General features: G+C 47.0%; 2 protein-coding genes across 2 annotated transcripts in view; both read left to right on the forward strand.

Annotated features, from left to right (window-relative positions):
• The first annotated feature begins 12597 nt into the window (after positions 1 to 12597).
• Positions 12598 to 13533, forward strand: LOC128457093 (olfactory receptor 146-like). Its single transcript, XM_053441617.1, has one exon. It carries the CDS (start codon positions 12598 to 12600, stop codon positions 13531 to 13533), a length of 936 nt encoding a protein of 311 aa, XP_053297592.1.
• Positions 13534 to 22727: 9194 nt separating this feature from the next.
• Positions 22728 to 27500, forward strand: part of LOC128456869 (Na(+)/citrate cotransporter) — an 11055-nt gene continuing 6282 nt past the window's right edge. Inside the window, exons 1-4 of the mRNA XM_053441270.1 lie at positions 22728 to 23238; positions 24272 to 24400; positions 24644 to 24780; positions 25391 to 25662. Coding sequence (XP_053297245.1) covers positions 23125 to 23238; positions 24272 to 24400; positions 24644 to 24780; positions 25391 to 25662 — 652 coding nt within the window. The 5' untranslated portion in view covers positions 22728 to 23124. The remainder of the gene's footprint in view (positions 23239 to 24271; positions 24401 to 24643; positions 24781 to 25390; positions 25663 to 27500) is intronic.

Genomic DNA, 27500 nt, shown 5'->3' on the forward strand with positions numbered 1-27500 from the left:
TCTTCTGGTTTGACATGGGGGGGATGAAACACTGTGTTTCTGGAATCCATCTTTTTTTACAGTAACCATGATAGCGAACATCCTTTAATCTTATCGCAGAGTCACTTTAACCGAGATCAACATCTTCTCCTGAACTAAACTAAACCAATCAGATGTTTAATATTGTTACCATGGACACAAACGCTCAGGTCAAAGTATCCTCACCAAATAAACACAGTGAGATGTGTTTAAAACATAAATATTTCAGTAAACCTGAAGCCATGGATAGTATTGTAGAAGTAATATGTGCAAATCTTATTGAACTGGATTCGTTTATTCAATGAATCAACACAAAAACATGAAAGATCCAAACTTTCATTCAGTCTTTTGGATGAATCTGATTTGATGTGTCTGATGAGCTGTTCTTGTGTTTCTGTGATAAACTGTTTGGATTATGAAACATTCAACATGTTATAAATGTATATATATATATATATAATGTATATTAGAAATGTTCAGACGTATCATGTTTCTTTTACATTCATTACATCAACTGACAAAAAGTTATTATTGAAAAGAAACTTGTGTTAGTTCAGTTTTGACCCTAAAGGGGTATACTTTGTTTGTTTCTGTTGCATGCTGGGAGCTCTGGGGACGGCTCCGCCTCCTGACGGCCCCGTGGTTTCATCACTGTGTGTCCAGTTACCACGGCAGCGCTAATGAGCGTTAATATCTGTGAACACAGGGGAAGCTTAACGAGCCGTTACCAACTAAACACTTATCAACAGTTTCTGATGTAATTTGTCCTGAGGGACAACAGACATGTTTATCAGAGCGGACACCAGGGGGCAGTAGTCTGCAGGGACTCATCTCCAGCTGACAGGAAGAAGAACCAGAGACACAAATAACAACAACATGTTTAGAACTTCATCACTTTGGTCAACACACACATTTTATTCCAGAAAGAAAAGAAGGAACTGACCACTGGTGGATTCATGCTCTTTGTGCTAAGCTAGGCTAACAACATTCTGGATGCACAGGGACGATGAAATATATAAATAGACATATCACTTCACTGTCATAAGATCATCACTGATAAACTGATAGCTCACACCTGGTTCACTCATCTGGTTCACACATGGTTCATTCACCTGGTTCACTCATCTGTTCCATCATCAATTAGTGCGGCAGAACGTAACTTTTTCTATTTTCTAAAATAGGAAGTGTTTAGTCTAAAAAGGCATAGAGGTATTGATGTCTGATCTACTGAGTGGGCCACATGGTTTTCATCGTTCTACCATACAAACCAGTAGCCAGTCAGATTTACCTTGAGCCTCAGTGTAGCTCAAGTTCAGCCTGTATCATTGTATCATTGATTACAAGGTAAAAACCCTGATGACGCTAAGACGCAAAGGGAATTTATGACACATGACACACGGAGCTTCTCTTTCCAGCTTCTCTTTCCTCTTCGCCATCCCTATCCCCCTTCCCCGGAATCCCTTTGCTTTATCACCCGCAGATCCAGGGCCTCTGTGGCCGCACCATGGATTTACGATCTGTGGATCGCGCATCAGAGGTCGCAATGGTGTATGGAGTATAGCCTGAAGGTGTGAAGCTGAAGAGAAGGTCGTCTCCAGCGAGCGACTTCCTGTCCGTCGGCCCCTGAACACTGCTTTGATTCTATTAACCTGCTGGTCACTGAGACTCCTGGGAAATCACACACCCACACACACACAGACACACACACACACACACAGACACACACACACACACTCTCTCTCTCTCTCTCTCTCTCACTTTCACAAAAAAAAATTTGGGGAGGAGAGACAGACCCAGAGAGAAAGAGAGAGAGAGACTGGTTTAAAGGACCCATCGTATGCCAAGTTTACCACAGATGAAATGGTTCCTTGGGGTCTTAATTTCTGACAGAAATTTCTGTAACATACTTTTGTCAAAATACCACAAGGATCATTTAAAATAGCACCTTTTTACCCTGTGTAAAACAGCCCTCCTCAGGGCTTCACCGTAATGCACCGTGTCGGCAGTGTCAGCTCGGGCTCCACCGGCCCGGCTCCGTCGGCGCTGTCTCTCATACTCCTGAATTGTATGAGACAGGAGTTTGTTTGTTTATTGATTCTGTTCACTATTTGTAGTTTCACTCAAGTGATTGATAGTTAAAAAAGGAACCGGCTAAAGTTAAATTACTTGATTTTTATTCCAATTCTGTTAAGGACTAAGTTCTATTTTACTTTCTTCCTCTTGAGGTGAATAGACTTTGTCCAGAAACAGTTTCTGGCAAATTAGGAGATTTGGGGAAACTCACTGATTAAAGTGACAAGTTTCTTTTGTTATTAAACTCAGCTGAGTTTCTATTGCTGGGCCATTAACACCTGGTGCCTGATTGGCTCATAAGCAGGATGCGTGGTCACCACAGCTGTAGCCGACTATCGTTAACTCTGGTTTAAAACCAGGAAGTGTTTGGAGTGTCAGCTTAAGCGTCTGTGAAGACTCATCGTATGAAGACTCGGAGGATAAAGACAAAGGAGTCTTTCGTTGGAGTCTTAGGGGAAGGCTGAGTATAAAGCTGCATTTTTTATTTTGAATATGTGTATAATTTCAGTGCGCATTTCTACTCGTACATACTATAGGCCTTGCACTCGTTCACACCAACACTGTAACCTTTCCTGTCTTATCTATCCCACCCGTTCCACACATACCCAACACCTTGTCACGGGGGGCCTATGGAACTGCCAGTCAGCTACCCGCAAGGCAGACTTCCTCTCTGGCTTTGCTACACAGCAATCACTTGACTTCCTTGCTCTCACTGAGACCTGGATTACACCGGACAACACATCCACCCCAGCTGCCCTCTCCACTGCCTTTTCCTTCACCCACACACCTAGACCCACTGGTAGGGGTGGCGGCACAGGTTTACTCATTTCACACAAATGGAGTTTTTCTCTCTTCTCGCTTCCACTTTTTACCCAAACATCTTTTGAATTTCACGCTGTGACAGTTACTCATCCGGTACAACTAACTATTGTTGTTCTCTACCGTCCACCAGGTTCTTTAGGAGATTTTTTGGAGGAATTAGACGTCCTCCTGTCAAACTTCCCAGAAAATGGCCCTGCACTTATCCTTCTGGGTGACTTTAACATCCAGACAGACAAGTCATCTGACCTTTTACTTTTACTGTCTTCTTTTGCTCTCTCACTCAGTCCTTCCCCTCCTACTCACAAAGCCGGTAACCACCTGGACTATATTTTCACCAGAAACTGTTCAACATCTAACCTCACTGTAACCCCACTTCATGTCTCCGACCACTTCTTCATCTCTTACTCTCTCCCACTATCTCAAAACAACAACCCTACCACATCCACAGAGTCGGTACCTGTCCGTCGCAACATTCGTTCCCTCTCTCCTTCCTCTCTAGCCTCCTCTGTTTTATCAGCCCTCCCTTCCACTGACTCTCTCACTCATGCATCCTAACTCTGCCACAGACATTCTCCTTTCTACTCTGTCCTCCTCTCTTGACTCTCTCTGTCCTCTCACGTCACGACAGGTCCACAAGTCCTCCCCAGCTCCGTGGTTGCCTGACTTGGTGCCGTCAGAGCCACTATGCGAGCATCAGAAAGGAAATAACGGAAATCTAAACACCTGGACGACCTGCTCGCTTATCAGTCTCTTCTCTCCTCTTTTTCTGCCTCGATTTCCACAGCCAAAAGCACTTTTTACCAAACTGCAATTAAATCCTAATTTTCTAACCCCAAAAAACTCTTCTCCATCTTTTCCAACCTCCTCGACCCTCCCAGTCCCCCTCCTCCTTCCTCCCTTCTACCAAGCCACTTTGTCAACTACTTTACAAAAAAGATAGATGACATACGCTCTTCATTTTCTGATCCTCCTTCTATAACCACACTTCCATCAACTTCATCTTCATCACCTTCGCTTTCCTCTTTCACCCCCCTGTCTCCAAATCAAGTTCTGACCTTGGTAACCTCCGCCCGCCCGACCACCTGCCCCCTTGACCCCATCCCTTCTCACATTCTCCAGACTATTGCCCCTGACCTTCTTCCTTTTCTTACCCATCTTATCAACACTTCCCTGTCAACTGGCTGTTTCCCTAATTCTCTGAAGGAGGCAAGAATAAATCCTCTCCTGAAGAAACCCAACCTTGACCCGTCTGAAGTAACTAACTACAGACCCGTCTCTCTTCTTCCCTTTGTTTCCAAAACTCTTGAGCATGCTATCTTTAATCAACTCTCCTCCTATCTTAACCACAATAACCTTCTTGACCCTCACCAGTCTGGTTTCAAGGCAGGTCACTCAACTAAGGCTGTCCTCCTTGCTGTCTCTCAGCAGCTTCACACTGCTAGAGCAGCCTCTCTCTCCTCTGTCCTCATCCTTCGAGACCTCTCTGCTGCATTTGACACAGTGAACCACCAGATCCTCATTTCCTCCCTTCAGGACCTCGGTGTCTCAGGCTCTGCTCTCTCCCTGCTCTCTTCCTACCTCAATGAACGCACTTATAGGGTAACTTGGAGAGGATCTGTGTCTGAACCTTGTCCTCTCACTACTGGGGTCCCTCAGGGTTCAGTTATTGGTCCTCTCCTCTTCTCTCTGTACACCAACTCTCTCGGCTCTGTCATTCACTCACATGGCTTTTCTTACCATAGCTACGCTGATGACACCCAACTGATCCTGTCTTCTCCCCGATTTGAAACACAGATAGCAGCACGAATCACTGCCTGTCTGACTGACGTCTCTCAGTGTACGTCTGCACACCACCTGAAGATTAACCTTGACAAGACTGAACTACTTTTCCTTCCAGGGAAAGAGTCTCCGCGCATGACCTGACTATTAACTTTGACAACTCCGTGTTAACCCCCACTCAGACTGCTAGGAACCTGGGTGTGACACTCGACAGCCAACTCTCCCTTACTGCCAACATTACTGCAACAACACGGTCCTGTAGATTCATGCTGTACAACATCAGGAGGACACGCCCCCTTCTCACTCAGAAGGCGGTGCAGGTTCTGGTCCAGGCTCTGGTCATCTCATGCCTAGACTACTGTAACTCCCTCCTGGCAGGTCTACCTGCTACTGCCATCTGACCTCTGCAGCTCATCCAGAAACCAGCAGCTTGACTGGTTTTTAACCAACCGAAATTCACTCGCACTACTCCGCTCCTCCGCTCCCTTCACTGGTTACCAGTGGCTGCTCGCATCCGGTTCAAAACATTAGTACTTGCGTACCATGCTGTGAATGGATCAGGACCTGGTCAAACGTTACACCCCAGCTCGTTCACTCCGCTCTGCTTCAGCCAATCGGCTCGTTGCTCCCTCACTGCTAAACACTCATCAAAATCACAACTGTTTTTCTGTCCTGGCTCCTGATTGGTTGAACCAGCTCCCCATCGACATCCATACATCAGAAAGTTTACACATCTTCCGCCCAAATTAAAAACACACCTCTTCCGACTATACCTTGAATAAAAAAACTTAAGCACTTAAATGGCACTTACTTATAGCCCTTTGTAGTTTTCCCTTATTTTGAAGAAATTGTACTTTCTGGATTCTTGTTGTCCTGGGTCTGTACCCTTGAGGTTTTATGCACTTATTGTGAGTCACTTAAAATGTAATGTAATGTCTACCCGGGGAGAGGGCAGAGCGCCTTAACCCTGCGAGCTAACGCTAGCCGGGAAGCCGGGGACCCGGGCCGTTTCTCCCCGGAGCTGGTGAGATGATGGTGGGGGGTGGTCAAAAGGCCAAGTAGCGAGACCATGACGTATTTTTGGGTCGCAATCCCATTCGATCCCATCTGTGGTGATTCTGTTGTTGGTTGTGTTGTCTTTGTCTCCCTCTCCTGTTCTGTTCCTGTCCTGCAGGTGGTGTCTGTGGCAGGGGGTGTGGCTGGCTTCCTCACTTCAGCAAACAAGGCACACCTGCAATCACTCACCCATCATCCACTCCATAAAAGCCTGGTCCCGACTCCACTACTCTGCCAGATAATTCCGTCTTGTTCGGTAGCGTACCTATGACGACCTCTGATTCTCGCCCTTCGTATTTTGTTTCGTATTTAACCATTAGTTTTCTTTTGTTACACAGACTCCTCGGTGTGCCTTGTTGCTGCTCCTCGGTTTTTTTCGCTTTCCCTCCTGCGTTTTCCCCCCTGGATTATTCGGCCAGCCAGCACCCTGCCTCCACAGCCTGCCTGCTCTATTTTCTGGTGTTAAAATAAACCTCACTCAACACTAGACTGCTCTCTGTGTCTGCTTTGGGGTCCAACCAAAGAACCACCCGTAACAGAATTATCTGGCCAAAATGGACCCCGCAGACGCAGATAAATTTAGACAAGCTCTTTCGAACCACGGAGTTCGCATGGGTCAGCACGAGACGGCTCTACAAGAGATTATGGAGACGCTCCAGAATCTCTCCTCTAATGTGGCACAAGTCGGTGGCCGCTTGGACCAGCTGTCTACTCACCTCACCACGACGGTTCCCGTCCACCTTCCAGCTCCGGTTCCAGCTCCTGCTCCTGTACCACCAGCTCTTCCCATCGCTCATTCTGCACAACCCCGGGAACCCTTCATCCCCACGCCCGTCAGGTATTCAGGAGAATTAGGGACATGTAGACAATTTCTTCACCAGTGCAGTCTCGTTTTTGATCAGCAGCCACTCACGTATTCCTCAGACCAGTCGCGGACCGCCTTTGTTATGAGCCTCCTGTCGGAACGCGCCGCGGCTTGGTCTGTTGCCATATCACACGCTAACTCCCCCATCTGCGATTCCTTTCAGTCATTCTCCACCGAATTTCTCAGGGTTTTCGACCATCCCCTACGTAGCAAGGAGGCCAGCAGTCGGCTCCTTTCGCTACGCCAAGGGCAAAATTCAGTTGCAACCCACTCCATAGATTTCCGCATTCTCGCAATCGAGAGCGGGTGGGATGAGCGGGCCCTACAGGCAGTTTTCCTCCGGGGTTTGCGGGAGGAGTTGAGAGACGAGTTAGTGGCACGGGACGAGACCACCTCTCTGGATGAGTTAATTTCTTTAGCTATTCGTTTAGATAGCCGGCTCCGTGAGAGACGTAGGGAGAGATCAGAGAGAGAGAGACACGCCCCTCCCGTGAGACAGACAATGAGCTCTCACCATCGGGGTTCTCCGGAATCTTCTCGTCCGCCATCCCCTCCCCACGGGACTCCTCCGCGGACAGCCTCTTCTCCTCTCTGCCCCGAGGAGCCCATGCAACTAGGACGGATGAGGCTCACTCCCACGGAACGTCAGCGTCGTCGCCTCCAGAGGCTCTGCATGTACTGTGGGCAGGAGGATCATCAGATGGCTCATTGCCCTGCACTGCCAAAAGGGGGGGCTCATCAGTCACCGGAGGGGCGCTGGTGAGCCACTCATCTATTTCGTTGTCCTCTCCTCGCCTGCTAATTAAGGGCACCGTGTCATGGTCGCAGGGTTCCCTACCCCTGTCCAATCCCACATTCCCTCTGAGCCTCTTCCTCAGCCCAAGGATGTGTTTGCCCTTGATGGTAGGCTCCTGGCTCGTGTCACTCACCGCACTGTTTCCATTTCGCTACTACTCTCCGGTAACCATCATGAATCCATATCCCTGTACATTATCCCATCTCCCACGTCTCCGCTAGTGTTAGGTCTCCCTTGGCTAAAGCTCCATAACCCACACATAGACTGGTCCACTTCCTCCATAACCAATTGGAGTCTTTTCTGTCACTCCCACTGTTTGCATTCTGCCATTCCCTCCAGGCCAGCCACCACACCATCTCCACCCAAACCGGTCGATCTCACCTCTGTTCCCTCTGTTTATCACCATCTCCAAGATGTGTTTAGCAAAGATTGTGCCTTGTCCCTTCCCCCTCATAGACCCTATGATTGCTGCATCAATTTGCTTTCGGGCACCCCCTATCCGTCCAGTAAATTGTACAATCTGTCCAAACCCGAGAGAGATGCCATGGAGGCTTATATCACAGACTCGCTCAAAACCGGCCTCATTCGACCCTCCTCTTCACCTATGGGAGCTGGCTTTTTCTTTGTAGCCAAGAAGGATAAGTCGCTCCGCCCCTGTATCGACTATAGAGGATTAAATGACATCACTATTAAGAATAAATATCCCCTTCCCCTGATTGACTCAGCCTTTGGGCCCCTACACGAAGCAACCATCTTCACCAAATTGGATCTTCGTAATGCCTATCATCTGGTCAGAGTCAAGGAAGGGGACGAGTGGAAAACCGGCTTCAACACTCCGTTGGGACATTTTGAATATCTTGTAATGCCTTTCGGTCTCACCAATGCACCTGCTGTTTTTCAAACACTTATTAATGATGTGCTTCGGGATAAGTTGAATAGGTTTGTTTTTGTTTATCTAGATGACATTTTGATTTTTTCACGTAATTTCAAAGAACATGTTCAACACGTTTCACTGGTGCTTAAAAGACTTCTCGAGAACAAACTGTATGCTAAGGCTGAGAAATGTACGTTTCATGTTTCGTCTGTAAGTTTTCTGGGGTTTATTGTGGAGAAAGGGCAAATTAAGACCGACCCTGCCAAGGTTCAGGCAGTGGCCGAATGGCCCACTCCTACATCAAGGAAGCAACTACAGAGGTTTCTAGGATTCGCCAATTTCTACCGTAGGTTTATCCGTGACTATAGCAAAGTTGCCACACCTCTGACCAAGTTAACTTCAGTTAAGATCCCCTTTGATTGGTCGCCGGCAGCAGAGGCGGCGTTTGCTAAACTAAAGTTTTTGTTTTCCTCTGCACCAGTGCTTGTCCATCCTGACTCTGCTGTTCAGTTCGTGGTGGAGGTGGATGCTTCGGACTCCGGTGTGGGGGCGGTTCTTTCTCAGCGAACCGCCTCTGACCAGAAGCTCCACCCCTGCGCCTTTTTCTCCCGCCAGCTCTCCTCGGCGGAGAAGAACTACGATGTAGGAAACAGGGAGTTATTAGCGGTCGTCCTGGCCCTCCAGGAGTGGAGGCACTGGCTTGAGGGCTCTATTCACCCATTCATAGTCTGGTCTGACCATAAAAATCTCTCCTACCTTCGCTCTGCCCGTAGGCTGAACTCACGCCAGGCTCGGTGGGCCTTGTTCCTGGGACGCTTTAACTTCAGTCTAACCTTCAGACCCGGTACCAGGAACATCAAACCAGATGCTTTGTCCCGTCAGTTCGCCCCTCCGGTGGAGGATGCTGCGGGGAGTACCATCTTACCTTCCTCCTGTGTGGTTGGAGCAGCTGGGTGGGAGATCGAGGGAGTGGTCCAGGGAGCCCAGAAGGACCAACCAATTCCTCATGGGTGTCCACCTAACCGTCTGTTTGTTCCTCCAGCTGCCAGATCCGCAGTTCTCCAGTGGGGGCATTCCTCCAGGATTTCATGCCACCCTGGTTCCCACCGGACTTTGACTCTCATACAACAACGTTTTTGGTGGCCCTCGATGGCTGCAGACACTAAGCTGTTCGTTTCCGCCTGTTCTGTCTGCGCCCGGAGTAAGGCTTCCCATCAGGCTCCTGCCGGCCTGCTCCGTCCCCTGCCCATTCCCCACCGGCCGTGGTCCCACATCGCCGTCGACTTCATCACGGGCCTGCCGCCTTCGGAGGGAAACACGGTTATACTTACCATCGTTGACCGCTTCTCCAAGGCGGTACACTTCATCCCCCTGCCGAAGCTGCCATCCGCCCTCGAGACGGCCACTCTTCTGGTGCAGCATGTGTTCCGTCTCCATGGCATCCCGGTAGACATTGTATCAGACAGGGGTCCGCAGTTCTCCGCCCGTGTTTGGAGAGCCTTTTGCCAGGCGCTGGGGGCGTCGGTCAGCTTGTCGTCTGGTTACCACCCACAGACGAACGGCCAGACAGAACGGGCAAATCAGGACCTTGGGGCGGCTCTGCGTTGCGTCTCATCCCGCCATCCGGCTTCCTGGTCCACCCACCTCCCCTGGGTAGAATACGCCCACAACTCCCTGGTCTGCTCCGCCACAGGGATGTCCCCGTTCATGGCTGCCAACGGATACCAACCTCCACTCTTCCCAGCTCAGGAGACGGACGTGGCAGTACCCTCGGTGCAGGGGCATCTCCGGCGTGCTCGTCGAGTCTGGCGTGAGGCCCGGGCAGCCCTCATCCGTACCGCTGCTCGCAATCAGAGAGTAGCGGACCGTCATCGTACCCCGGCCCCGGATTACCAACCCGGTCAGAGAGTATGGTTATCTTCCCAGGATTTATCACTCCAAACAGAATCCCGGAAACTCACACCCAAATTTATTGGCCCGTATGAAATTGACCGGGTTATTAACCCCTGTGCTATGAAGCTTAAGCTTCCCCCCTCTCTTAATATCCACCCAGTTTTCCATGTCTCTCTCCTCAAGCCAGTGTCTACCAGCCCGCTAAGCCCTCCGGCCGAGCCCCCGCCACCCACCCGGAGCATTGATGACCACCCTGCCTATACGGTTACTAAGATATTGGACGTACGTCGGCGAGGCAGGGGGTTTCAGTATCTGGTGGATTGGGAGGGTTATGGGCCGGAGGAGCGGCAGTGGATTTCCCGCTCCCTCATTCTCGACCACACACTCCTCCATGATTTTTATTCTGAGTTCCCGGACAAGCCGGGTAGGCCACCAGGAGGCGTCCCTTGAGGGGGGGGGGGGTACTGTGGTGATTCTGTTGTTGGTTGTGTTGTCTTTGTCTCCCTCTCCTGTTCTGTTCCTGTCCTGCAGGTGGTGTCTGTGGCAGGGGGTGTGGCTGGCTTCCTCACTTCAGCAAACAAGGCACACCTGCAATCACTCACCCATCATCCACTCCATAAAAGCCTGGTCCCGACTCCACTACTCTGCCAGATAATTCCGTCTTGTTCGGTAGCGTACCCATGACGACCTCTGATTCTCGCCCTTCGTATTTTGTTTCGTATTTAACCATTAGTGTTTTCTTTTGTTACACAGACTCCTCGGTGTGCCTTGTTGCTGCTCCTCGGTTTTTTTCGCTTTCCCTCCTGCGTTTTCCCCCCTGGATTATTCGGCCAGCCAGCACCCTGCCTCCACAGCCTGCCTGCTCTATTTTCTGGTGTTAAAATAAACCTCACTCAACACTAGACTGCTCTCTGTGTCTGCTTTGGGGTCCAACCAAAGAACCACCCGTAACACCATCTAGCATATCGTTTCTGACAGAGAGGAACCACAACAAATCGCGGGAGTTGATTTTTTCCAGAGTTTCTGGGACGGTAGACATGCCAGATACCCAAATTAACGTGTAGAAGCACTACAAAAGTGGAATTTTCATAATATGTCCTCTTTAAGAGAGAGAGACTTGATCAGTAGGCGACGCTATCACTAACACTGCATACAGTCATAGGTCTCTTCAGGCCAGGGCTCTGATCATATTACACACTAATACAGGAATCTGATGAAGAGCCAATCACATTGTCTTTCAAAATCATGGACATTTGATTATTTAAAGAGTTCATCAGTTGCCCCCTGAAAGACAAAGAATCAATGCTTAATTCCCGCCAACACTGGGACCTGAACCCACTACATCTGGGTCACTGTCCCTCTGCTCTACTGCCTGCACCACCTATTATTTATAGATCTCACTGACCTTCCTTCCCCCTCTGGCCCCCCTCCCCCAGCGCGTGTGTCCCGAACAAAATGCTCTAATTCAAAATCTACAACTCCTATCCGTGAAAAGAAAACAGTGAGAATTACAAGGCTTGGACGAACAAGTACATATCTATATTATTGTTTAGAGCAGTTTAGAAACAAACTTCTCATTCCAAAGATTGTCCTGTACATTGGATTGCATGAGTGGAGAAATGATCATACATATACTTGAAGAAGAAATAAGATTAAGTATACAGAATAATAATATGCAATGCTTTGCATGGCACATTGCCTAGGGGTGCCAGCCACTAGGTGGCACCCATAATAATTCATTAATAAAACATAAAACAAATCATCACTCTGTCCCTGTAACTGATGAGCAGCGCCCCCTGCAGCCACACATGGTGAACTGTGGTGGTCTCTGTGTCTGAAGTGAATCAAATCCACCAAACTGTTCAGAATTGTTCATGTTTCACAGTTTCCTGCTGAATACTGGAGATAAACTCTGGTTGTTAATAACTTCAGAGTGTTTGAACTGATCTGAGTTCAGCTTCACTCTTCAGCTGGTTGTGTCTGTGACTCTCAGTCAGTTGTTCTCTCAGGAGATGGAACCCACTCAGCAGAGTCACAGAGAACAGACGCTCAGGGAGAGAAGGAGGAAACTTTCTCTTGTTCACACTCACACATCAGACTCACTTCATCCAGCTGCTGCTTTCAGGTGAAGAAGTTTAAACCTGAACTCTGAAGTTGTTCAGGTTAATTCCCAGATGATCCGAGTTTCCTGCCCCTGGTGACGACTTCTCTATAAAAGTGAATCCAGCTCCCGGCTTCAGCAGAAGTTGGTTCTCTCGGTGTTTGATAACTTCACAGAAACTGAAGGTTCATCTGTTTTCATGTTGTCTCATTTAAATCCTCTTTCATTTCTAATGTTTTTCCTGATTCAGGGTCTGCAGTTAGAACTCTGTTTATTTAAACTATGTGAGAACTGATCCGTGAGCTTCTGTTTGCAGGTTGATGGAAAACTTCACGTTGAACAGCGACACCCTGCAGCTGGAGGGGTTAAAGGTCACCCAGGTTTCTGTCTACCCTGTCTTCTTCTTCTTCTTCCTCTCCTACATCGTCATCATCTTAGCAAACCTCGGCATCCTGGTGCTGATTTTCATAGATAATAACCTTCACCAGCCCATGTACCTGCTCTTCTGTAACCTGCCCGTCAATGACATCGTGGGAAACTCCATCATGTTGCCCGGGGTAATGTCGGACATCCTGCGTCCGCCCTCCGAGCGCCTCATCAGCTACTACGAGTGTGTGCTGCAGGCGTTCACCGTGCACATGTTCGCCACCACCTGTCACACCATCCTGATGATCATGGCCTTTGACAGATACGTGGCCATCTGTAATCCTCTGCGTTACGCCGCCATCATGACCAGCAACATGGTGGTCAAGCTGACTGTGTCTGCCTGGGGCGTGGCCTTTGTTCTGGTGGGGATTCTGCTGGGTTTGACCATAAGACTGAACCGATGCAGGACTCTGATCATGAATCCTTACTGTGACAACGCCTCGCTGTTCAAACTCTCCTGTGAGAGTGTGTTTATTAATAACATCTACGGCCTCACGTTCACCGTGGTCCTGTTCTCAGCTTCTATCGGCAGCATAGTTCTCACCTACGCTAAGATCACAGTTGTGTGTGTGACCAGTAAAAAACAGTCTCTGAACAGTAAGGCCCTGAAGACCTGCAGCACTCACCTGTGTCTGTACCTGATCATGTTGTGTAGTGGAATGATTGTAATTACTCTGCATCGCTTCCCTCAGTACTCGGACTACAGGAAGCTGTCGGCCATTCTGTTCCACGTCATCCCCGGCAGCTTGAACCCGCTCATCTACGGAATCCAGTCCAGAGAGATACGAACGTTTCTGTCTAAACTGATTCACTCCAGAAAAGTCTCATAATTCTCACATAAACACAGTGAAGTTTCAAACACATTATTTAGAGGAAACATGGGTCTTCTCTGTTTTTATGTTTTCATCCGTGAATCTTTTTGTTTAAAGTAATAATGAATCAGGAAATTAAACAACGACTTTTAGTTTTTAATCAATAAAGTAAATATCATTCTCACTGTTTTACTGAGAAACTGCAGATTCAGTCTTTATTGAAGTAAATGTTTCAAAATGTACATGTTACATTACGTTGTACTTATATGATGTATAGACAATAAATATCTAAAAACATTGACATTTATTATTATTACTGTTATAATTATCAACAAGTACCAGCAGTGTGAAAGTATAATAATAATATTGTCATGTCTTCACACCTCGACTCTTATTAAACTTCTAATCATGTTTGTGTCTCCACCTCGTCCACGTGATTAATTTCATTCTGATCTTAAAGCAGCAGCTCCTGATCGTGTGTGTCTCTGTGTGTCTGCTCACTGATCCTGTAGAAACTGAAACTCTCTTTTTAAATCTTCTTCTTAATGATGCTGAAGTAGAAACACTTTAATGTGAGGGTGACACTAGGAGGTACAAAGGCCAATACATGCTTCTGTGTTTTCACGGCCCACAAGCACAAGAGCCCTTACGTGCCTTAGTGTGTCGCCCAATTTTTCGAACTATATGTTTCGGGTCCCAAGATTGGGACCACAGCAGAAAAGATAAATCTGTAGACAACAGGAAGAATACACAGCAAAAATGACACGATGCATCCTTTTCTTTATCCAGACAGCATCTGGCCTGTGGGCGGAAGTTACCCCCAAAGACACAGCACGGGGTGCAACTGCTGCCGTGCCAAATGTTCCGCCTGGATGCTGCGGTCATTAATAATGCGGTCATTAAAAAATAGAATAATGATATTATTAAGAATAACCTTAAATAAACATTACTATTAAAGTAATTAAATAAATTAAAATAACTATTAAAGTAATTAAATAAAATATTTTGGGGTGTACCACACACTCCCCCACAAACAAAAAGTGGCTCCCGACACTTGCTATTAATAGCACAGTTTTCAATAACTCACAATAACTTTCGAAACATCAAATATAAAGCTTATAATTACTCAAAACTTATACATGAAGGAACATTAGTAATGATAAACAAATGTACATTTAAAGTGTCTATCGAACATTCAATAACAGTGGATAGGATAGGTGATTGGCAAGTATGTAGGATATGTGATAGGTGTGTAACGAAATGGTTGTAAGTAAGACTGTGGATATTGGTGAGTGTAAACTATGGGCTGAGTCCCTATTGCACTCACAGTGACACGTGGCTGGTAAGTTGGTTGACCTAGGGAGGTGTAAGTGAACATCTGGCCAGGGCGTCTGTCTCTAGTAGACCTCCTCAATGTAGTCTGAGTCTCTTGGACCTCTATGTCTGAGTCACAAGCCTGAGACTGTTCCTGCTCATTGTAAGGCTGATGTTCCTCAGTGCAGGGCACTCTGTCATCTTGTCCTTGTGCTTCCTCAATGACACTTCCCCTCTCAGATGCAAGCTCATCGAGAACAGGTTCCTCCAGGCTAGCTCCAATCTGCTCCTGGTGGCTTTGGGTCTGACAGATGACTCTTTGGTGCGGCATGTCATTTTCAACTCTTGGTACTTCCCTTGGCATCCTTAGCCAATACCGTGGTCTTTCCTCTTCGTCATCTGAGTCTGTTGTGTCATGGTTCTGCGTCTGTTCACTTGTTCTCACGGGTTTTGAGATTTCCTTTCTCCTTTGTGACTTTGCAGGTGCGACAGAGGTTGGTTGCTCTACAGGTAAGTCATTTACTTGAAGCAACAAGTTTCGGTGGAGAGTGCGGATGGGCCGGCCCCCTGTCTCAGGACTCACTTTATAAACTGGGTTATCACCAAGCTGTTCTCTGACAATGTAGATTTTCTTCTTCCAGTAGGACTTCAGTTTGCATGGACCTCCTCTTTGGGAAACATTGTGATCAAGGACCCGGTCACCTGGCTGAAGAGTCACACCTCTGTTCCTTCTATCATAATAATGTTTGCCTTTAGCACTTGACTGCTTGCCGTTTGTGCTCGCTATCCTGTGTAGGCCTCGACCATTTTCTCTGCCCATTTTTCTGCGAAACCTGTTGGTGTTTTTGTTTCTTCCTCTGCCACCAACCCGAAGAGAAGGTCAACAGGAAGACGTGGATGGTGACTATATAACAGAAAATATGGCGAGTAGCCTGTCGACTCGTGTTTGGTACAGTTGTACGCATGAAGGACATGAGGCAGGTGATCCTTCCAGCTCTCTTTCTCTTTCTGACCTAGGGTTCTGAGCATTTGCAACAGAGTTCGATTGAACCTCTTTGCAGGGTTGCCTTGTGGATGATAAGGGGAGGTCCTGGAATGGTTCACGCCGGACAACTGTCTGAGAGCTCTGAACAGTTCATTTTCAAACTCCCGGCCCTGATCATGGTGCAGTTTAGAAGGGTATCCAAACCGAGGGACGAAGTCATTAAAAATCTTGTCAGCAGCAGTTTTGCCGGCCTTGTTTCTGGTGGGGTATGCTTGGGCAAACCTAGTAAAGTGGTCGACTACCACCAAGATATACTCGTATCCACCCCCGCTGGTCTCAAGGTGAATAAAGTCTATACAAACGGGTTCAAGAGGCGAGTTTGAGCTTAGACTTCACATAGGTGCTCTGTCATTTAAAGCTGGCTTTTTCCGCTTTATACACTGACACTTTCTGGTGATGTACTCTTCAATGTCCTTACTCATAAAAGGCCAATAAAAACGCTCTCTTGCAAGACTAAGGACTCTCTCGACACCAACATGTCCCATGTTGTCGTGCAAGTGAGTGAGGGCTGTCTGTCTAAAGGTGGCTGGCAAGACTAGCTGTTTGCGACCAAGTGTTTTCCTCTTGAGAGTTTTCTTGTGTGTTTGTCCAAAGACCTGCGTCTGTTGTCAGTCAGTTCTGTTTCATTCTCTTTTAACTCTAAAATGTCCTAATGGCAGCATCTTTTCGCTGCTCGTCTACCAGTTTATTATGGTCAATAACAGGGAAAGGTTCTGTGGTTGTCTGCTGTTGAGAGGTGATGTTAAGGCTGGCTATGTTAAGGCCAGGTCTTGGGACTTAGAGGCAGAGACAGAGGCTGAGGCAGAAGTAAAGTTAAAGGATGCTTTATTGGAATCCAATAGTCAAATAACAGGCAGGCAGGCAGGCAGGCAGGCAGGCAGGCAGGCAGGCAGGCAGGCAGGCAGGCAGGCAGGCAGGCAGGCAGGCAGGCAGGCAGGCAGGCAGGCAGGCAGGTAGGCAGGCAGGCAGGCTGGGGCTGGAGTCGGGGCAAATAGTCCAGCTGCTGGTCCTGGGCAGGGAGACAGAGGAGGTCAGACAGGGAACAAACAGGCTTCAGAGTCTAACTTGATTCTTTGGCTGTATAAACTGACTAAGCTTAGTCTATAGTCCGGCACCGACTGAGAGCAGGAGTGGAGCTTATAAAGGCAGCTGGTCAATCAAAGCCCCAACTCCAGCACACCAGGACCTCATCAATAATTAGTGACGCCACCTGCAACAAGCGAGAGAGAGAGAAAGAGAGAGAGAGAAACTAGAAGGCAGGTGAGGCAGGGGCCCTGACAGGCTACCCATGTTACTTCCCCCTGCCGGGCTGTCCTAGCACCTCCCAGGTGGCGCACACTGCCTCCTCTAACCATCCCTCTGAACACTGACTCATGTAGGCATTGATATCATAGGGACAACGAGAAAGGGTATCTGCATCAACATTCAGTTTGTATCTTATTTCAAAGTGAAAGTCTGAAAGCTGACCAACCCAGCGATGTCCTGTTGCATTAAGCTTAGCCGTGCTCATAACGTAAGTCAGGGGATTGTTATCGGTGAAGATTGGAAGTGAGGGGCATAAAACAGGTAGTCCCTAAATTTATCACACACTGCCCACTTTAAGGCTAAGAACTCAAGCTTACCACTGTGGAGATGATGACTCTGCTCTGCTGGTGTTAACGTGCGAGACCCATAGCCAATCACCCTCATCTTTCCGTCCTGTTTCTGGTAGAGGATTGCTCCCAGACCTTGTTGAGAGGCATCGGTGTGAAGTATAAATGGTTGGTTGAAGTCTGGGTATCCTAGCACTGGTGGGTTGGTTAGAATGTCTATTAGGCGCTCAAGAATCTGCTGGTGTTGGTTATTCCATTCCACGGGGGTACATGAAAGCAATTGAGGCCCCTTTGATTTCCCCTTGACAGGCTTGGGTTGTGATGAATTGGGCTTTACCTGAAGCAGCTCATATAGTGGTCTTGCTATACGTGAGAAGTCTTGTACGTATGCTCGGTAATAGCTAAGGAAACCTAGAAGCCTCCAAACATCTCCTACTGTCTGTGGAGTTTTCTCCTTCAATGCTTGAACTGCCTCAACATCTTTTGGATCTACTCTCACCCCATTTGCAGACACTAGCCGACCAACGTACCTGACCTCTTTGCGAGATAACTCACACTTTTCTGGCCTCAACTTAACCCTGTGGCGCTGTAGAGCTTGGAGTACACGGCGCAGCACCTCAACATGCTCTTCGAAAGACCTTGAGAAGCAGAGGACATCAGCAAGATAAGGGATGCAACACTCATCCCTCAGCGTCTCAAGCATTTCTTCCATGCTTCTTTGGAAGGCTGCTGGTGCATTTGACAACCCGAACGGTATTCTGACCCATTCGTATAGACCCCAAGGAGTCCTGAAGGCAGTGAGATGTCTCGAACCTTCTGCAATAAACCCTTGGTGGTAGGCTTTGCCCTGGTCTAAGATGGAAAACCAGCTATAGCCCCCAAGCGAGTCAATCAAGTTCTGAATACGGGGAAGGGGATGTCTGTCTGGCACAGTCTTTTTGCTAAGCAGTCGGTAGTCAATACAAAGGCGCAATGAACCATCTTTCTTTCTGACACAAACAATAGGGGCGGCATATGGCGACTTAGACTTTACAATCCATCCTTTCACTAACAACTCCTGGATGTATTCTTTTACTTCCTTGTACAGTGGCTTAGGAATGGAAGCATAAGCTTTCTGAACGGGAATGTCATCACTGAGCCTGACTGACATCTGGAGAGAGGGGATGCATCTAATGTCACCACTGTCTGAGGAGGTGCTGCCACCTCCTCCTGCAGCACCTTCTCAACTAGATGTTGTTGTTCTAGAGTAAGATGACTGAGGTCAACGGGTGGTTCTCTTTGGGAGGGTTATTTCATGCTTAGTGTGATTGGAGATGGGCACATGAACAAAAGGCCACCTGTTCTTACTGATCTCTAAGAGGCCTTCCCCCACACTAAGCTGTTCTAAGCTAGTACTTTCTTCTGGGGATTAATATAGGACAACAGAGTCAGAGGCGTTGAAGCTAGGTGGTATTCTGCACCGTACACGTAATGTATTTCCAGCTGGGATAGTCACATCTTCCCTGCCTACTCTGATTTTTGCCAAACTGTGGTCTGTCGTCTCTTGGGCCTGAATGAAATTAACCATTGCTTTGGCTTGTTCTTCTCCAAGGGATCTTCGAAGGAGACCTATAATAGTGGCGTGTGCATCAGTCGAAGACTCTTCTCCATTTATAATTTCCTGGAGAACATTAGCTCCTAATAAAGGCTGAGGGAGGCTAAGCTGGCTGACAAGGAAGGGGACCTGAATTGCAAGGTTTGGATTGTCGTTTCCAGTGAGGTTAGCTGTAAGCTCCACCCATCTGTAGTATGGAATTGACTGTCCATTGGCCGCATATATATTGAGGCTTTCTCCTTGGTCAAGTAGTTCTTCTAGTGGTCGTGCTGGGTGATTGGGGATAAATTTCTCTCTCCACGACCTGTCAATGATGCTTACTTGTGAGCCAGAATCAAACAACACTGTAGCTGCATAGCCACTGATAAAACATTTTAGCAAACTTTTTCTGCCTATCAGTGGTGCTGTGCGTATGGTCATGTCAGGGGTTTCTGGTGTTTCTTTGGGGAAAGTGTCACCAGCTCTTTTGTCCCATCTTTGGCGTTTTGAGTCATGCTGCTTACGCGTGGGGGTTATTGGTTGGGACTGGAATTCTCAAACGGCCTCTGGTTGTCCCTCAACAAAGGTCGGTTCCCGTTTCCCTGCTGCCTGGCTCTTTTTAAGCAGCCAACAGCCCGATGTCCTGGGTCCCCACATACAAAATAGTGGTTACAGTTCTCTAAGCCATGGTGTAGACAGTTGGTACATATTGGTATTTTACCCTTCCTTGTGAGAGAGGGTTGGCCTGGTGTGGAAGGAGGAATTTTACTGGGAATGGATGTAATGCTGTGTGCTTGCATCTGACCAAGCATATGGACAGGTACGGACTTAGGGTGGGTGCTATGTGCATAGCTGTCGTTTGCTGGTCCATTAAAGCTGCAACCATGTTGGTCAGAGTCCTGACCTGAGTACTGAGCTGTTGAATTGTCTGCTGTTCTTTCTTGTGCGCAGTCTGCTCTATATCGTCCACTCGCACACTCGTGTAAATTTGTTGCTTTCTGTCGAAGACCATAACCTAGCCTGCGCTGGTGCTCATTTTCGTCGCTGAGAATCTTCATAACCTGACTGACAATGTCTTCATCAGCCACATGATTGTTTGAGAGGCGTGGTCTCAACTGTTGTCTGATGTCTGTGTGTTTAGACCCTAGGCCCTGTTATATAGTGTGGAGGAAAACTTCCTGGATGGTTCTGGGGTCATAGTGAATGTCTGTGTTGGCCTTCTTTCAATCAATCAATCCATCAAATTTTATTTGTATAGCCCATATTCACAAATTACAATTCATCTCATAGGGCTTTAACAGGGTGTGACATCCTCTGTCCTTAACCCTCAGCAAGAGTCAGGAAAAACTACTAAAAACCCTTTTAACAGGTAAAAATACGTAGAAACCTCAGAGAGAGCCACATGTGAGGATCCGTCTCCCAGGACGGACACAAGTGCAATAGATGCCACGTGCAGGAGAACATCATCAATAATCAAAGTCTCTAGCAGCATTTGATGAGGGTAGACATCCCGAAGGACAACCCCAACATGACATGCCAAGCAGTCCCGCTGCAAGCACAGTCCATGCTCAGCAACCATCTAGACCACGATCCACCATCCAGACCAGACGCCACTCCAGTCCTCAGTCACCGTCCACCGCCGCCCACCAGGACCCATCACGAGCCACCACCGCGGTCCTGGTCCACCACCCGTGCCCAATGCCAACGCGACACAGGGTCCGCCACCAGCACCACGATCAGCCCACATGACTCAGAATCCGCCACAATGGATCCACCACCGCGACCCCCGGTGCACGATCCACAAACCGCAATCCATGGTGCGGCCACAGAGGCCCTGGATCTGCGGGTGATAAAGCAAAGGGATTCCGGGGAAGGGGGATAGGGATGGAGAAGAGGAAGGAGAAGCTGGAAAGAGAAGCTCCGTGTGTCATGTGTCATAAAATAGAACAAGTAACGTTCTGCCGCACTAATTAGCTCTAACTATAAGCTTTATCAAAAAGGAAGGTTTTGAGCCTACTCTTAAACGAAAAGATGGTGTCTGCCTCCCAAACTGAAAGTGGTAGATTATTCCACAGCCGAGGGGCTTGATGGTGTCGTAAATTCAGCTACTGGAACTTTCTAACATGGTCACATATCATGAAGGCATGCTATGATTCTGAGTTACTTGTTTCTGACGTTCTCAGGCTTTGTAAGTGCTATTCCATATGTTAGGGTCATTTGTCCCCCTCTTTGGATTGATCTTTGACCTATCGTAAAGTATCTGACCTGCTAAGGAAGGATCAAAGATTTGGCGGTTGACTTCAACTTGAAGTTACTAAAAACATGTCCAAATTTAGGCATAGACCCTATGTGCTACGTCATTTGATCTATAGCTTTGTTTACAACACCTCCTCTTTAAAAGGACTTGCCTGGCAGAGGCGAGCCAGATTTTCACTATCTGGCCTTTGTGATTTCTCCGGGCATACCATGGAGCCCGTCTGACCTGTGTAACTTCTGTGTAATAAATTCTGTTATGCTGCAAGTTCTGGGTCCGCGTCTCCTCTCTTCAAGCACCAACTTCGACAAGACACTGCTGCTTCAAAGATACGACAATGGCTAAAAGCTCTGGCTCCTACTCTACTTTTAACTCTCGCTGCCCGAGAGTTTGAACAAGTTCTTTTTGATGTTCCATACGAGTTCTTTGCGTGCGGTGGACATGATGTGTGTGACGGAACAGCAGTGCGGTTCCCTTGGAAGAATGAAGACCCTCCTTGGACTCTGATCTCCCCTCTCGGACACCCACCAGCTGTTGTCACGGCTGCAATCACGTCACCTCGCCTTGGCCTTGTGGTTCTGATATCACTGGATCTGCTCCCCTTGAGGATTCTTGTGGAGAGAGATCCCGGACGAGCCCCCATAATTTGTTACGGGTCCCAAGATTGGGACCACAGCAGCAAAGTTAAATCTGTAGACAACAGGAAGAATGCAGTAGCAAAAACGACACGATGCATCCTTTTCTTTGTCCAGACAGCATCTTATTAAAATATAACACAATTTACAGTACAAACATTAACAATATAGAACTAATAACATTCTGTGTTTATCGGAGCTGATCTATACAATATGTAAAGTATACAATATATTGATCATCACCCGCCTGCAAGACGACACGCAGGTAAAAATAAACACCTTACAGGCGAGTGTAGCCCCGCCCACCTAGTGGCGCGAGTGTCTGCCGCCTCACTGCCCAGCGGAGTTTCTCCGTTTTTACAAATCTAAATAAATAATCAAAACAACATGAACATAACTCAATGACACCCGTGGTGATCATGGGAAGCTTTAAGAGGTAACGTCGGTGACTCTCACTCACTACTGACCTGTAGACAACAGGAAGAATTCACAGCAAAAATGACACGATGCATCCTTTTCTTTATCCAGACAGCATCTGGCCTGTGGGCGGATGTTACCCCCAAAGACACAGCACGGGGTGCAACTGCTGCCGTGCCAAATGTTCCGCCTGGATGCTGCGGTCATTAATAATGCGGTCATTCAAAAATAGAATAATTATATTATTAAGAATAACCTTAAATAAAAATTACTATTAAAGTAATTAAATAAATTTAAAATTACTATTAAAGTAATTAAATATTTTGGGGTGTACCACATATAGACAAAGCTCCGTAAGCCTCACACAGCCCGCAAGGCTGTCATTGGTCTGCTAACTCCATCCTTTCCGGAGTGTGTGCGTGCGTGTGAGTGTGTGTGTACGTGTGAGTGAGTGTGTGAGTGTGTATGAGTGTGTGTGCGTGTGTGAGTGTGTGTGTGCGTGTATGTGAGTGTGTATGAGTCTGTGTGCGTGTGTATGAGTGTGTGTGCGTGTGAGTGACTGTGTGTGTGTGTATGAGTGCATGTGTGTGTGTGTGTGAGTGTGTAAGTGAGTGTGTGAGTGTGTGAGTGTGAGTGTGTGTGTGAGACTGTGTGTGCGAGACAGTGTGTGTGTCACTCACACTTACATGTCTTGTCGACCTGTTGGACAGACAGAGAGCAGCAGACAGAGAGAAGCTTTCACCTTCACCGTTCTTCTCTGATCTTCTTCTTCTTCACTCATGGCCGTTCTTCCTCTGAGGGTGAAGATGTTGCAGCAGGTCTGGAGGTTGAAGGACGTCTTCATCCTCGTCTGCAGCCCGTTCATCCTGCTGCCGCTCGCCATCAGCACCAGGGTGAGACTCCTTCATACAACCAGTTCAACCAGTTCAACCAGGTTTCATTTTTTCGTGTTTTCGTGTGTTTTCATGTTTTTGTGTGTGTCTGTCTGTGTTTGTTTGTGTTTGTGTGTCTGTCTGTGTGTGTTTGTGTTTGTGTGTCTGTGTCTGTTTGTGGGTCTGTCTGTGTGTGTGTGAGCGTCTGAGTGTGTGTGTGTGTGTTTGTTTGTGTGTGTGTGTGTGTGTGTGTGTGTGTGTGTGTGTGTGTCTGTCTCTGTGTGTCTGTCTCTGTGTGTGTCTGTCTCTGTGTGTGTGTGTGTGTGTGTGTGTGTGTGTGTGTGTGTGTGTCTGTCTCTGTGTGTGTGTGTGTGTGTGTGTGTCTGTGTGTGTCTGTGTGTGTGTTTGTGTGTGAGGACGTCATTGACTGGTTTCAGAGCAGTGAATAATTCCACAGGTCACTTTCACACTTCCTGTCACTGATTGACAGCTGAGTCTGAACAGTTTGAAGATTCACTTTGACTTTGATCTGTTCAGGTCTGTTTCACGTGGACAGATTCATTTTACACTTTTTAACAAATCCTCATGAACATATTCACACAGTGATATTTAGGATTATTTTCCATTTAGTGATGATGTTGTTTTCTGAAACAGCTGCTTCTGTAAATCTGAATTAATCATAATCTTAGAACCATCTATTGAAATATAGAAGGTTTATTTTAAATGTGTTCATCAAACTAACGTGAGTGAAAAAATGAATAAATCCTGTTTCTGTTCAAGCTGGTAAATGATTCATTAAGAATCAAAGTAAAACAGTGAAGGTTTCCCAGAAACCCACACTTCATCATCAAAGCATGTATTTGTGTTTGTGTGTGTGTGTATGTGTGTGGGTCTGTGTGTGTGTGTTTGTGTGTGTGTGATCGAGACGTCCTACAGGTGTCACATGTAGAGGATCAAATTAAGCCACACGTGTTCTGTTCTTTTGTTTTTACAGTTTCATGATTAATATTTTGTGTGTGTGTGTGTGTGTGCATGTGTGTGTGTGTGTGTGCAGGAAGCTGCCTGTGCTTATGTCATCGCCCTCATGGCGGTGTACTGGTGCACTGAGGTTTTGCCACTGGCTGTGACGGCGCTGCTGCCGACCATCCTCTTCCCCGTCCTCGGCATCATGGAGTCCAAAGACGTACAGAGTCACAAACACACACAGAGACTCACACACACACACACACACACACACACAGACTCACAAACTCACACACACGCACACACACACACACAATTACTGATGTTCTTGTTCATTAGTTAACTTAGTTTTTTTCTTTAGTTCTGATGTAACTTTATCAGTTTAGATCTCACACTGATAGAGACTGAGTGTGTGTGTGTGTATGTGTGTGTGTGTTTGTGTGTGTGTGTGTTTGTGGTGCAGGTGTGCATGCAGTACCTGAAGGACACCAACATGCTGTTTGTGGGGGGGCTGATGATGGCCGTGGCCGTGGAGCAGTGGAACCTCCACAGACGCATCGCGCTCAGAGCTCTGCTGCTGGTCGGAGTGCGACCCGCTCTGTGAGTCACATGACACCCAGCCGACCTTTCAGAATAAACACAGATGTTTTAAGTTACTGAACATCACTCGAGAAAAGAGATTAAATAGATTCAGGTCAGAGACTGTAAACAAAGATGGACGACGCATCTTCACGTCCTACTGTTGTATAAGAATGAAGCCAGAAGCTGCCATCTTGTCCTGATGACGTAAGTTGCAGTCAGAGTCTGTGCAGTAGTGATGGGGTGGAGCCGTGGTATCAAGGTCCCGCCCTAATACCCATTCGACCTATCCTGAGTCAGTATGTCTAAGCCTGTTTTTATATCACTAAATATCTCTGAAATCTTTGACAAACATTTATTTAACGTCCACTTTGATTTTTTAGTTCGGTCCATGTCCCAACTGCTAACATGGAGGAGGTTTAGGATCTATACTACAGCCCGACACCAGGGGGAGATAGAGATGATTTGTCTTCACAGTGGAGGAGATGTCATGTCATCTTTATTTACAATCTGTGTAACATCCCGTCAGCTCGACTTTGATTTTAATTTAGCACATTAACCCGTTAGCATTGTGCGATAGTAATGGCTGCCTCTGGTTGATTCCACAGTCTCGTCTCTGTCCGTCTCGCAGGTTGATGCTGGGCTTCATGGGAGTGACGGCCTTCCTGTCCATGTGGATCAGTAACACGGCCACCACCGCCATGATGGTGCCCATCGTCCAGGCAGTCCTGGACCAGCTCCACGGACACGTCGACCCAGAACCTTCCTCCAAGATCCAGAGAACGACTGTGGTTCCACATCCGGAGGAAACCATCAGTGACCCAAAAAACATGGCCGCCGACCACGAGATGACGTCCCAGGGTGAAACAGACGACGTCCAATCACAAGACAAACCTCCGTCAGGTGAGTCACAGGCTGTGAAGAGTAACTTCTCTAAAAGGGTGGAAATGTTTTAAGAAAATTGTATTTTGTGGAAGAAAATGTATATTTCCCGATTAATATTGTGATACACTCCTGATCAAAATCTTAAGACCAGTTAAAAAATTTCATGAATTTGCATTTTGCACTGTTGAATCTTAGGAAGGTTCTAAGTAGAGTTTCAAAATGCAAAAAGATGAAATGGGAACAAGAGACCAAAAGTTGTGAGCAGGCAATTTATTGAAAACAACAATTTAACTGAAGTAGGCTGTTCATCAGCTGATCAAAAGTTTAAGACCACAGCTAAAAAAATTTAAAAAACCTCCTAAAACAGAAATTAAAGTGTCAAAAACTGACTCAGTGATGAGTAGCTCCACCATTATTGTTGATCACTTCAAAAATTCCTTTTGGCATGCTTGGTGCAAGTGTTTCCAAAAGTCTAGTGCGAATGTTGCACCGTGGTGAAGAGGCTTCACGAAGGGCATCCACTGTCTGGAACTGAAGTCCATTTCTGTAAACTTCCCTTGCCATCCATCCCCAAATGTTCTCCATTGGATTAAGATCAGGGGAACACGCAGGATGGTCCAAAAGAGAGATGTTATTCTCCTGGAAAAAAGTCTTGGTCAGACGGGCCTTGTGAATTGGAGCGTCGTCCTGCTGAAGAACCCAGTCGTTACCACACAGACCAGGGCCCTCAGTCAGGAGGGAGGCCCGCTGCAACATCTCCACATAGCCAGCTGCTGTTTGACACCCTGCACCACCTGGAGCTCCATTGTTCCATTGAAGGAAGAAGCACCCCCGATCATGATGGCGCCCCCTCCACTGTGCCGCGTAGGCACAGTGGAGGGGGCTTCTCCTTGTCATGCCAGTGACGTTGGAAGCCATCAGGACCATCAAGGTTACATTTGTTCTCGTCAGTGAATAAAACTTTCTTCCACCTTTGAATGTCCCATGTTTGCTTCTCCCTTGCAAAGTCTAAAGGAGACGTGGCCTTTGAAGAGGTTTCTTGTTTTTGAAGCTCTTCCTTCTCAGATGCCGTCTGATGGTTACTGGGCTGCAGTCAGAACCAGTAATGGCCTTAATGTGGGACGAGGATCGTCCCGTGTCTTGACGGACAGCCATTCAGATCCTCCGGCTCAGCGCCGGTGAGATTGTTTTGGGTCTACCACTTGATTTTTTTGTTCCATAACCCTGAGGATCTTTTAAGAAATGCAAAATGACTGTCTTACTGCGTCCAGCCTCAGCAGCGATGGCACGTTGTGAGAGGCCTTGTTTGTGCAGTTCAACAATCCTACCACCTTCAAAGACAGGAGCTGTTTTGCCTTTGCCATCAAGAGATCTTCACAGTGTGATTACTGGACAGGAAATGACATGGAATCCACATTTCTGCACAGATTTTGGCTTTTAAAGGCTGTGGTCTTAAACTTTTGATCAGCTGATGAACAGCCTACTTCAGTTAAATTGTTGTTTTCAATAAATTGCCTGCTCACAACTTTTGTTCTCTTGTTCCCATTTCTTCTTTTTGCATTTTGAAGCTCTACTTAGAACCTTCCTAAGATCCAACAGTGCAAAATGCAAATTCATGCAATTTTTTAACTGGTCTTAAGATTTTGATCAGGAGTGTATTTCTAGAAAATACATTGATTAAAAAAAAGTTTTTTGTAAAAAGATAAAAATTATGATTATAGAGAACAAATAAGTTTTAATAGGATGAGAAGATATTTGTGAAGAATAACGGTGACAGTATTAACATCATTTAATTACATGCTGTTTGATAAAAAAAACATTAAATCATATTTTTTGTGGATGTTGCGTCTCTGTGT

This window comes from Pleuronectes platessa, chromosome 15 (genome assembly GCF_947347685.1).
Source record: "Pleuronectes platessa chromosome 15, fPlePla1.1, whole genome shotgun sequence".
NCBI lineage: Eukaryota > Metazoa > Chordata > Actinopteri > Pleuronectiformes > Pleuronectidae > Pleuronectes > Pleuronectes platessa.

Excerpts from the sequence above, each read along its gene's own strand:
- LOC128457093 (XM_053441617.1), top strand. The coding sequence starts at position 12,598 with ATGGAAAACTTCACGTTGAACAGCGACACCCTGCAGCTGGAGGGGTTA.